The 12,951-nt window shown below is 41.7% G+C and overlaps 1 protein-coding gene across 2 annotated transcripts in view; it reads left to right on the forward strand.

Annotated features, from left to right (window-relative positions):
* LOC143035120 (uncharacterized) overlaps nucleotides 1–12,951 on the forward strand; it is a 214,642-nt gene that overhangs the window by 182,907 nt on the left and 18,784 nt on the right. For both annotated transcript variants that reach the window (XM_076201708.1, XM_076201709.1), the window contains 5 exons: nucleotides 3,993–4,124; nucleotides 4,511–4,628; nucleotides 8,130–8,277; nucleotides 9,311–9,521; nucleotides 10,545–10,628. In XM_076201708.1, coding sequence (XP_076057823.1) covers nucleotides 3,993–4,124; nucleotides 4,511–4,628; nucleotides 8,130–8,277; nucleotides 9,311–9,521; nucleotides 10,545–10,628 — 693 coding nt within the window. The remainder of the gene's footprint in view (nucleotides 1–3,992; nucleotides 4,125–4,510; nucleotides 4,629–8,129; nucleotides 8,278–9,310; nucleotides 9,522–10,544; nucleotides 10,629–12,951) is intronic.

Consider the following 12,951-nt stretch of genomic DNA (forward strand, 5'->3'; position numbering starts at 1 on the left):
AATCTGATGTATATTAGATTTTTTATGATTAAAAAAAAGTAGAAAAATATCGAACGGAGATATGGCAACTTGAAATATTAATATATCTGTAACTTGCTTATAGTTTCACCAATTTGACTGATTTTTTCATGGCTTAATTTTTATTATATAATAAGTACAGTAAAAATTATCAACACATTTTAATTATAAGTACTTTAAATACTGAAAAACTAAAGTATAAGTATGTCACAGTAGTGACGACGCACAGACGACAACATCATATAATTTGCTTTTTTGCACCTTTGGCGGTTTCTTCATATGAAACCTCTCTGCTGGGGGTCTTCAGGGTATCTAAATCATTGGAAAGAGGTTTATTTTCCAGTAGTGGGCGCCTTCTCTTTCCTCATCAGATTCCCCTCGCCAATCTATGTTGGTAGGGCACCCCCTCCAGCATCATATGATGTCCCTTCTTCTTTCTTCTTCCTGTATAGCCTTGATCTTTTTCCTCTTGCTTTCTTCTTTGGATTTAATCTTCCTCTTTGAATTGTTTAGTCTAATGTTGTCCTTTACCTCTGTCACTGTCACAGAGGTGCAGGTGAGGGCGGTGGTGGAGTGAGAGGTGGTGAGATCTTTAGTCGTCTTTGACTGCTTGCCATCTTTAACTGCTGTTTTTTGTCATTGTGATGTTCTTTTGTTCTTTTTGCTACCCATGATGACTGTACTAAAGAGTAATATGTACTAGCTAAAGTAATAGATTGCAATGAGAGCTCATGAGACATGCGTACTTCCCTTTTCAGAGCTAGCCGGGAACTAACGCTTAGTTTCGCACAAAGTTGGTGAAATATTCTCCCTCCACCTTCCTCCCTTCCCCTCCACAATCGTATTGGCCGTTGATACACTGGGCGAGTGTAAATTCAATCAAATTTCAACGTTATTCGCTGCGCCTGAAGGTCCTAAGTGGCACGTCTCCCTCTATTGTGGGTTGCGCCTTTAAATCTGTCCCTTTAAACCTCACCCAGGACCTTTAAATTGCGCGCGGCTGGAAAATTATTTGTCGGGATTTATTTCTAAGTGGTATACGAACATTTTGAACACAGTTTTGAAAAATGCCATATTTTGACCAAATTCACCCCCCCCAGGTGTCGCGTACCCCCTTAAGTGTAGTTGGGAAGGCTTATGAGAGGATCTCGATTGAGAGGATTAGGAGAGGAACAAAAGGGGTAATTGGCGAGGAACAGTGTGGTTTTAGGACAAGTAGAGGTTGTGTAGATCAGATTTTTGTGGTAAGACAGATATGTGAGAAAGCTATAGGAAAAGGTAAGGATGTTTTTTGGGCTTTTATGGATCTGGAAAAGGCTTATTATAGGGTAGACAGGAAGACACTATGGGAGGTTATGCAGATATATGGGATAGGAGGAAAACTTGTAGGAGCTGTCAAGAGTTTTTACAAGAGTAGTAGAGCATGTGTCAGGATTAGAAATGGAGAGAGTGAGTGGTTTGAGGTAAAGGTGGGACTTCGTCAGGGATGTGTTATATCGCCCAGGCTGTTCAACTTGTACATGGATGGGAGAGGTAAATGCAAGGGTGGTGGGTCAGGGATTGGAGATGTTTAAAGAAAATGGAGAAAAGTGGGAGGTGAGTCAGCTGTTGTTTGCGGACGATACTGTGCTTGTTGCAGGATCAGAGGAGGGATTGAGGAAGTTGGTGACAGAGTTCGGAAGAATGTGTGAAAGAAGAAAGTTGAAGATAAATGTGGGTAAAAGTAAGGTGATGAGATGTACAAGGGGTGAAAGTGACAGCAGACTGGAAGTGAGCAGGGAGAGTGACTGGAGGAAGTGAATAGTTTTAGATACTTGGGTGCAAATGTGGTAGGAAAGGGTGGAGTGGAGATGGAGGTAGATTGTAGATTGAGAGAAGCGAGTAAATGCCTTGGTGGATTAAAAAGTGTAATGATGAATAGACATTTGGGAATGGAGGCTAAGAGGAGACTGTATGAAGGAGTGATAGTGCCAACAGCACTGTACAGGGTAGAAACATGGAACATAAGAGAAGAAGAGAGAAGGAGTTTGAATGTGTTTGAGATGAGGTGTCTGAGAAGTATGATGGGGGTTACTAGGCTAGATAGAGTGAGAAATGAGGAGGTGAGGAAGAGAACAGGGGTGGTAAGGGAGTTGGGAGACAGGGTTGATGAAAGTATATTGGGATGGTTTGGACACATGGAAAGAATGAGTGAAGAAAGACTAGTAAAAGAGGTATGGAAGGCAGATGTGGAGGGAGTGAACATGAGGGGGCATCCTAGGATGAGATGGATGGATGGGGTGAAGGGGGCTTTAGGGAAGTGGGGAATGTCTGTTGAGGAAGGACGAGAAGGGACAGAAGACAGGAGTGAATGGAGAATGGTTGTATATGGATGATGATATGATGCATGAGGTGGAATGGGGGGGGGGAGGTAGTATGTGTGAAAAAATTTGACGCAGCCTGAAGGGATTTCTCCCTATCTTCTTATTTTCTGCATGGGGGAACGGAGAGGGGGGGGGGTCGCCAGTTTAAGAAGCGGCCTTGCTGTGGATGTGCTGTTGTCTTGCGACACTGCCTCTGACCCAGGGCAGTGGACAAGGTGCAGGGATGACCCATCATCCAGGAGGTGCCAAGATAAGAGGGAGGGTGGAGGGGAGTAGAGTGTATTTAGGGATGGAGTGGGTGGGAATGGTTTTTATGCCTTTTTCTTTTTGGCTACTTCCCTTAGAAGGGAGCTATGCTCGTGGTGACCCGTCTTTGTATCTTTCAGCATCAATTTTTTTCTTAAATAGTGTTTGCACACACTTTTTTCCTCCAGATCTCTTCTGTATCTTTTTTGAGTTTCTTTTCATGTCCTCTTGTTTTTCCATGCATGGTCCCATTTCAATAAATCATTCTTATCTAAGATTTCCATTCCTTTCATAATTCTATAGATAGTAGGTCTCCTCTTTCTCTGTTCCAGAGTTGGTAATTCTAATTTGGACAGTGTTTGTTCATATGTCATTTTGGAAAGAGTTGGTGCCAGTTTTGTTGTTGCTCTTTGTATTCTTTCTAATTTCCTTATATTCTTTTTGGTACTGGGTGTCCATAGTGTTGCTGCGTACTCGAGTTTTGGTCTTGTTAGTGTAGTAAAAATGTTTTTTTATCATTTCATTATCCAAATAGACAAATGCCACTTTTATTGACCTCAATAAATTGTAGGTTTCTCCGAGTGTTTTATTAATATTTTTGTCCTGTGTTATGTGATTGCTGATCATTGCTCCAAGGTCTTTTTCCAAGTTTACTTTTTTTACCTCTTCTTCGCCAATTTTATAATCTCTTGATATTCTGTTTTTACTTTTTCCATTTATGAAGCGGTCTTGCGACACTGCTTCTGACCCAGGGCAGTGGACAGGATGCAGGGATGACCTGTCATCCAGGAGGTGCCAAGATAAGATGGAGGGAGGGGAGTGGAATATATAGGAAATGAAATGGGTGGGAGTGGTTTCTGTGCCCCCCCCCCTTTTTTTGGGGGGGGGGGGGAGCCTTTGGTATATGTATGTATATACTTTGTCCAAATTCCATTATACTACATTTCTTGATATTGAATTTCACTTTCCACTTTTGAGTCTATTTCCAGATCTTGTCCAAGTCTTGTTGTAATGAGTTGAAATCCTTCTCTGTTCTTACTTTCTTTAGTATCTTTGCATTGTCTGCAAAGAAATTCATATAACACACTACTCCTTCATCCATGTCATTTATGTATGGTAGTCATCTTTGCATCTTGCCCACTGCCCTGGGTCAGAAGCAATGTAGCAAGACACAGCACATCCACAACACATCCTATGAAAGTAGGAGAAAAAATCACTAGTAATAGGCCATGAGATACATCTACTTATGGTATTTAAGGTAGGAGTTGAAAGGTGAATATATCATGTACTGGGAGCAAAAGGATTAAATGAGTGTAAAAAGTAGATATTTCTTTGAACTTGCTTATTTTCACTTCTTGTTGGCAGCTCGAAAGTTTAGACAGAGCATTATCTATTGCTGAGGAAAAAATGGAGGAGAAAAAGCAGATGAGTACAACAGTGGAAGAACTGCAAACTAATCTGGAAAGCACCGAGGCCAAGTGTGAAATACTTCAAAAGGTAATAGAGATAGTGTTTTTTATAAGTGCCTTGACTTGTCCAAAACCCATATATTGTCAATCCTCACCAAGCACATGCACACCAATTTTTGTGCTCAGCAAGCAACAGATTGAATAGCCAGAAAGAATTATTTGTCTCCTGACATCTTGTGTTATGTGTCTCTGATGCCAACTCAGGACATTTTACCTAGTAGTGCTCTCATAATTTTTGTGCTCAGCAATTTTTGAGAATATGCAGTGTGTATAAATGCATTGCTAAGAGTACATACATACATATACCAATGGCTTTTCCCCCCTTACAAGGGTGGTAGTCAAAAAACAAAGGCATGAAAACCACTTTCACCCATTCCATCCCTAATACTTAAATGGATTTGTTCAATTTATCAGGAGAATGCTGCCTTAAAAGAAGCTCGGCAGGAGGAAATTGGAATACTGCACGCACAAGCACAGGAGAAAGAAGACCTGGTTGCATCTAAAGACCAGGAGATTACAGCATTACAGAAAGGTGAATAGAATTGAGTTCATTACTGTGGTCATTCATCCCATTGTTGTTGGATGGCTATATCAGGTTTTTTTTTTTTTTTTTTTTTTTTTTTTTTTTTGAATAATTTAGAAATGTATGTATGGGGCAGAAACGTGGAACATAAGAGAAGAAGAGAGAAGGAGTTTGAATGTGTTTGAGATGAGGTGTCTGAGAAGTATGGTGGGGGTTACTAGGCTGGATAGATTGAGAAATGAGGAGGTGAGGAGGAGAACAGGGGTGAAAAAGGATTTGGGAGATAGGGTTGATGAAAGAATATTAGGATGGTTTGGACACATGGAAAGAATGAGTGAAGAAAGACTAGTAAAAGAGGTATGGAAGGCAGATGTGGAGGGAGTGAACATGAGGGGACGTCCTAGGATGAGGTGGATGGATGGGGTGAAGGGGGCTTTGGGGAAGAGGGGAATGTCTGTTGAGGAAGGAAGGGAGAGGACGGAAGACAGAGGTGAGTGGAGAATGGTTGTATATGGATGATGTTGTGATTGCATGAGGAGGAATGGGCGGGGGTGTGGGATAGTATGTGTGAGTAAATTTTGACGCAGCCTGAAGGGATTTCTCCCCGTCCTCTCCTTATATGCAAGGGGGGACGGAGAGGGGGGGTCACCGATTAAATGAAGCGGCCTTGCTGTGGATGTGCTGTGTCTTGCTACACTGCTTCTGACCCAGGGCGGTGGGCAGGGTGCAGGGATGACCCGTCATCCAGGAGGTGCTCAGATGAGAGGGAGGGTGGGAGGGGTGTGGAGTGTATTTGGGGATGAAATGGGTGGGAGTGTTTTTATGCCTTTCCCTTTTTGGCTACCTCCCTTGGAAGGGGGAAAAAGCCTTGGTATATGTATGTATGTATGTATGTATGTAAACAAAGAGATAATAGTGCACTAGGTCATACACTTTGTTATTAATTGTTGCCTCAATTTTCATTGAATGGACACCCACAGCCCCATAGAAACTGCCTGCAGTTGTTCTTGAGCCCTTTCATAGTTCCTGGGAAATTTTTAGGACATATGTAGTGTATTAGTGTATTTACCTAGTTGTAATATACGGGAGGGGAGCTATGCTCATGGTGACCCGTCTTTGTATCTCTCCGCAGCAAGTTTTATCTTAAAATCTTGTATAGTGTTAGCACATACTGTTTTGTTGTCTAATTTGTTCCATGTATTTATCACTCTGTGTGGGAAACTGTTCCTTTTCAAGTTTTTTCTATAACTATCCTTTTTCAATTTTTTTCCGTGTCCTCTTGTTTTACCGTTGTCCCACATTAATAGGTCGTTCCTGTCTAAAACTTCCATTCCTTTCATTATTCTGTAGATAGTTAGCAAATCTCCTCTTTCTCTTCTTTGTTCCAGAGTTGGTAGGTTCAATTTGGATAGTCTTTGCTCATACGTTAGTTCGGCAAGTGTCGGTGCTAGTTTTGTTGTCGCTCTTTGTAATCTTTCTAGTTTCTTAATATTCTTTTTAGTACTGGGTGTCCAAAGTGATGCTGCGTACTCAAGTTTTGGTCTTATTAGTGTAGTAAGTATTTTCCTTATCATTTCTTCGTCCATATAGGTAAATGCCACTTTGATTGCTCTCAATAAGAGGTAGGTTTCTCCGAACATCTTGTTTATATGCTTATCTGGTTTCATGTCCTTTCCAATCATCACTAACATGAGGAGGAGATGGGGCTGGTCATCACTTGTAAGCTCTTATGCAAAACAAGGGGGATGGGGGATAGTCAAAATTTATATAGGTCTTGGGCATAGTCTAGAAATCAATTGCCAACTCTTTCAGTTTGTTCCTCCATATGAATGAGTTTGTTAATAGGCTTTGAAGACAACAGGAAAATTGTTCTCTCAAACAAACAGGTACTTACATTATTTCCTATATTAATCCATTTTAATTTTATTATAAAAAGATGTTTTGGAAGGAAGGTAAGAGAGGAAGGAAAGGCAAATCAAGAAAAGGTAAAAGGTGCTGCTGGAGAGATGTTAACTGAAGAGGAGGCAGTAAGGAGAACATTGACTGAGTTTCTTAGGGAGCCGTTCAATGTGGAAGAGGATACGGAAGGAATGGTGGTAACAGTGGGAGATGCTAAAAAATGACAGTGATGGATGGGGAAAATGAAGGAGAAATAAGAGATGAGTTGAAAGTAGTTATTAAAATGATGAGGGCAGATAAGGCACATGGGTTAGATGGGTATCATGTAGTGTCTGAAGAAAGGATCTTCTTCTTCTTCTTCTTCTTCTTCTTCTTCTTCTTCTTCTTCGGGAGGATAGAGTGCTAGAGGACTGAATGAGTGCCTGTGTAGTCCTACTTTACAAGGGAAAAGGGGATGAATGTGAGTGTAGTCGTTTCAGTGGGATCAATTTGTTGAGTGTAGTTGGGAAGGCTTATGGGAGGGTTTTGTTTGAGAAGATTAGGAGAGGAACAGAATGAGTGATTGGTGAGGAACAGTAGGTTTAAGAAAAGTAGGGGTTTTGTGGATCAGATTTTTGCAGTAAGGCAGATATGTGAGAAGGCTTTGGGAAAAGGTAAGGATGTTTTTTGGGCCTTTATGGATTTGGAAAAGGCTTATGACAGTAGACAGAAAGGCACCATGGGAGGTTTTACAGATATATGGAAGTAGAGGAAAGCTGTTAAGGACAGTCAAGTGTTTTAATAATAGTAGAGCCTGTGTTAGAGTTAGAAATGGAGAGAGCGAGTAGGGTAAAGGTGAGACTGCATCAGGGCTGTGTCATGTTGCCATAGTTGTTCAATATGTACATAAACAGAGGGGTGCAGGGGGTTGGAAATTGTTAAAGAAAATGTAGAAAAGTGAGAGGTGAGCCAGTTGTTTGCTGACAACACTGGCAGTGTTAGAGAGGGATTAAGGGAGTTAGAGACAGTTTGGGGAAGTATGCGATGGAGAAATTTGAAGGTAAATATGGGTTAAGTAAGATGATGGGATATACTAGGGGAGAGGGTGGCAGTAATTTGGAAGTAAATCTTAAAGGGAGTGGATAGCTTTATGTACTTGTGGTTGCATGTGACAGGAAAGGGAGCAGTGGATGTGGAGGTAAATTGTAGATTGAGAAGCAAGTAAATGCCTTGGGAGATTAACAAGTGTAATTAGAAATAGACTTTTGGAAATGGATGCAAAGAGATTATATGAAGGGATGATTGTGCCAACAGAACTGTATGGGGCAGAGACATGGAATTTAAGAGAGGTAGGGAGGAATAGTTTAAATGTGTTTGAGATGGATTATCTGAGAAGCATGGCAGGAGTTACAAGGTTGGATAGAGTGAGAAATGAGGTGAAGAGGAGAGTGGGGGTAGAAGAGGAGATGCCAGATAGGGTTGATGAAAGAGTGTTGGGATTGTTTGGACCAGGGTTGGGTCCATGTACATCCTCTTCACCCCCATTCATCCACCTTAGTCTTGGTCTGCATGTATACTTCTTTTCTCAACTTTAGTCAATATTATCACCGTTGTCCTTTTAATTTTGTTTAGAAGTCAAGATGCTCCTAAGCCAAAAAGCCAAAACTATGGAAACACCATCAGAAACAAAATCCCCAATTCGAAGAGAGTCCACCCGGAGCGTAAAATCTGAACCTGAAGAACAAACAGCTGTGATCAACACACTCCAACAACAAGTGAGGTAGGGCATTATGGAGAACATAGTTATATGTTTGAGGTAGAAATATTAACTTAAATGAATCCAAAGTAGACATATAGGTTGTAAAAGACTGGATGAGTTGCATGGGGATATCAGTCACTGCATCTCTTGTCCCAGTTCATTTGTGCAAGAGACCTATAGTCTCCAGGAAACTGGCCATAGCTACCAGTTCTTCTCATAAATCACTCTGTGAAGAGGTCTAATGAAGTTGTCTGGAGTGTCTTGCTACATTGCTTGTGACCCAGGGCAGTGGGCGAGATGCAGGGATGACCCATCTCTCAAGAGAAGCCAAGAAAAGATGGAGGGAGGGGTGATTTTCTTAATGTAAGTTATAATAAGTATGTTTGCTGATGTAATGAAAAAAAGCCTTGATATCTACATACATACATATACCAAAGGCTTTTTCCCCCTTACACGGGGGGGTAGTCAAAAAGAAAAAGGCATAGAAATCACTCCCACCCATTTCATTTCCCATATATTCCACTCTCCTCCATCCACCTCCCTCCCTCCCATCTTGGCACCTCCTGGATGACGGGTCATCCCTGCATCCTGTCCACTGCCCTGGTGTCAGAAGCAGTGTCACAAGACACAGCACATCCACAGCAAGGCTGCTTCATAAATTTGGCGACCCACCCTCTCTGTCCCCTCCTGCAGGAAAGGAGAAGACGGGGAGAAATCCCTTCAGGTTACGTTAAATTTTTTTCTCATACATACTTCCTCACCTCCCTTCCACCACCCACTCCCCCTCATGCATCACAGCCTCATCTATACACAACCCTTTTCCATTCACCCCTATCTTCTGTCCTCTCCCATCCTTCCTCTACAGACATTCCTCTCTTTTGTAATGCCCCTTTCACCCCATCCATCCATCTCATCCTAGGATGCCCCCTCATATTCACTCCTTCCACCTCTGCCTTCCACACTTCTTTTACTAATCTTTCTTCTTGATATCTAAGTTTAGATTTTCTCTTTCTCTCTTACTGAAACAGATGCAATTCTTTTATCTTTTGTCCAGACACAATGAATCCGAGAGATTAAGTCTGGTGAGTGAAGTAATGGACTTACGAAAACAGTTGGATGATGCAAAGCTACGTATGCATGAACTTCAGGAGAAGTGCAACAGTTCAGTCATCACTGTCCCAGATACTCCCACTCCCAATCCCACACCTGTTAATACTGCACGGAATAGCTCCTCAGTTAGAAGATCTACTCGAAGCAGTAAGAAGGTAAAGAAATACTTGGTTGTAGTATTTGTTGTTGAATATCCTACTGCAGTAACATAAAAAATTATGAAAGAAAGGCAACTGCCAACAAGTGTCAGGAAAAGTATCATGTAAGGACAAAGCCTGTTTGTATAACATATTGTTCATTTGGGCCATATTTGCCAGCGTATAAGCCATACCTTCACATAAGGTGCATCCCCTGTTTTACAAGGATATTTTGTGGAAAAGAAGAATTAGTATGTTTCATCATACATTTATTGAAAAATATTTAAAGTGGCTTTGTAGGAAAAATGTATGATTCTGTGTATCCATAATGCATCCAGGGCAATTTTGTGATACATTTGAAAATGAAATAAAAAACCTAATTTTATAAACCAGGAAATATAGTACATGTACTTGATAAAGTGGAGCATTATATCAGTAAAGACTTGGTCCTCACATAGTGCTTTTCATGGCATAAGATACCATGTAAAGAATCAATATGCAGCAGTAGAATGGTAGCATAGTATGGAAGAGACATCATGTCAGGTGAAGTTTTTGGTAAAAGTATCATCAAATAAGTACACACCTATTCAATATGCCACACTGTACCCCCTTTAGGGTATATTGACTTCAGCTTTCATGCAGTCAATATTTTAGGGATTTGAGTGGTACCCCTATGGACCAGAGCTGCTCAGCATTCTTTTATGATTGGAGACTATCTCCATTCAAACAAAAAAAATGTAGCTGACTGATTTTAGCTTCTCCTATCCCTCCTTTCTACTACCTTCCTTAAATCTCTTCTGTATAATCCCAATGATTCCACTTCTCCTCCTCCTCCTCCTCCTCTTTTGGGTTTTAGAACTTCTAAATTGAACAGTGTTTTTCAGGTTGGTGTGGATAGCTTTCTGCAGAGGAATTTGTATATGGAGGATGAATATTACAGTATATGAATGACTTGAATTACTGGTTGACCATTAACTAGTAAAGTGAATGTTGTTGGTTTGTACAGGATATGAATTAGATTACCCAATTTCATTCTCATAGATGCAGCCAACAGGGACAGACAAGGCAAACTTCCAGTCACCTGCCATAGATCATAGTAAAAGGACACCTCAGGAAACAACTACTGTAAGTCTAACCTCTCTCTCCCTCTCCTCTCTTTCTCCCTCAACATTCTTTCTCCCTCCCCTTCCTTTCTCCCTCTCCTCTCTTTCTCCCTCCCCTCTCTTTCTCCCTCCCCTCTCTTCCTCCCTCCCCTTTCTTCCTACCTCCCCTTTCTTCCTCCCTCCCCTTTCTTCCTCCATCCCCTCTCTTTCTCCCTCCCCTCTCTCCCTCCTCTCTCTCTCCCTCTCATCCCTTTCTCCCTCCCCTCTCTTTCTCACCTCCCCTTTCTTTCTCTCTCCCCTTTCTTTCTCCTTTCCCTCTTTCTCTCTCTCTCTCTCCTCTCTCTCTCTAATTTTCCTCTTTCTTGTAGGTAGAGAAATAGCAGTTGCCCCCCCCCCCTTTCTTCTTTTTCTTCTTTCTTGTGAGTTGTTTCCCCATTTTCTTGACTTGTGCATTTGAAGCTTAATTTGGAAAAGTGTTTGTTAATTCCATCCCTGTGGTGGGGGAAAGAATGCTACTACCAAGTCTTCCCATTTGAGTTGTAAGAGGCGACAAAAAATGGGACGGGGGGATAGGATTAGGAGTCCTGCTACCTGTAGCCCCAAAGGGGACATTCCTAAAAAACAGTAAAGGCATAAGAGGGTCTAGGAGTTTTCCAACCAGTACCCTAAGGTTTGGGTCTTTTAATGTGCGTGGATGTGGTACAGATGAGAGTAAAAGGGAAGAAGTAGGCAGTATGTTTGTGAGAAGAAAGATGGATGTGCTGGCTTTGAGTGAAACTAAAATGAAAGGGAGGGGTGAGTGTGAGTTTGGGAGTGTAGCTGGAAGGTTCTCAAGACTGAAGAGGGGACAAGGGAGAAAAGGGGTGACTATATTAGTAAGTGAAGAGATAGGTAAGCGTGTAGTGGAGTGGAAGGAGGTTTCTTCAAGGTTGATGTGGATGAAGGTGAAGCTGGGAAGGAAGATGTGGTTTTTGTAAGTGCATATGGGCCTGGTAGTGAGAAGAGTGTAGAGGAAAAGGAGGCTTTTTGAGTAGATTTAAATGAGTGCATAGTGGGATTAGGGAGAAATAATCAATGCAGTTGTATTGGGAGACCTTAATGCTAGGGTAGGAAATGAACCAATAGATGGAGTGATTGGGAAGTATGGAGTTCCAGGTAAAAATCGTAGTGGAGAATTGATGGTGGAGATGTGTCTTGAAAGAGAGTTTATGATAGCAAATACAGTGTTTAGGAAGAAAGTCAAGGATAAGTACACATGGGAGAGGGTGGTGGATGGAAGGGTGGCAGATAGAGCGTTAATGGACTATATAGTGGTGACCAGGAGTATGGCAGGAAGAGTTAAGGATGTACATGTTCTTAGGGGAGAGAGTGGGGCAATAAATCATTTTCTGGTGGAGGGTAAATTGAGAGTGGAGAAAGAGGAAAAGGGCAGAAGGTAGGGATGTATTTAGAGTGAACTGCTTAAATGAGAAAGAAAAGGAGTATAAGAAGAAGCTTGGAGAAGAGTGGAAGGGAGTGAAGGACAGAGTAGAACTTAGTGCGAGGAGGAATGGGTATGGTTCAAGGAGGGAGTCATAAGGTGTGCAAAAATGGTGTGTGGAACATGGAGGGCGGGAGGAAATAGAAGGAAGGGTAGTGAGTGGTGGAATGAGGAAGCAAAGAAGGGTGTAGAAGAGAAGCAGACTTTCATAGATTGGCTACAAATTAGGATGAGGGAATCATATGAGAGGTACAAAGTAAAGAGAAGGGAAGTTAAGCATAAGATAAAGGAAGCAAAGAGGAGAGCAGATGTGAAATGGGGTAAGAGTATGACAGAAAATTTTGAAAGTAATAAAAAGATGTTTTGGAAAGAAATTAAAAGAGGAAGAGGAGACGAATCAAGTAGAGAAGAAAAGGTAAAAGGTGCAGATGGAGAGATGATAATGGAAAAGAAGGCAGTGAGAGGAAGGTGGGCAGAGTATTTTAGGGAGTTGCTAAATGTGAAGGAGGATAGGGAGGGAAAGGTAGTTGCACTGGGAAGTGCTAAGAAAATGAGAGTGATGAGTGAGAAAAATGGAGGAGAAATAGGGAAAGATTAAGTGAAAACAGCTGTTAAGATGATGAAAGCAGGTAAGGCACCTGGGTTGGATGGATGCCATGCAGAATGTTTGAAGAAAGGAGGTACAGTTATGGTGGACTGGCTGGTGAGGTGAGTATTGTAGTTCCAGAGGGATCAGTTTGTTGAGTGTAGTTGGGAAGGTTTATGGGAGGATCTTGATTGAGAGGATAGGAGAGGAACAGAGGGAGTAATTGGTGAGGAACAGTGTGGTTTTAGGACAGGTAGGGGATGTGCAGATCAGATTTTT

Source organism: Oratosquilla oratoria, chromosome 18 (assembly GCF_046742065.1).
Source record: "Oratosquilla oratoria isolate Oo_2021 chromosome 18, ASM4674206v1, whole genome shotgun sequence".
Lineage (NCBI taxonomy): Eukaryota > Metazoa > Arthropoda > Malacostraca > Stomatopoda > Squillidae > Oratosquilla > Oratosquilla oratoria.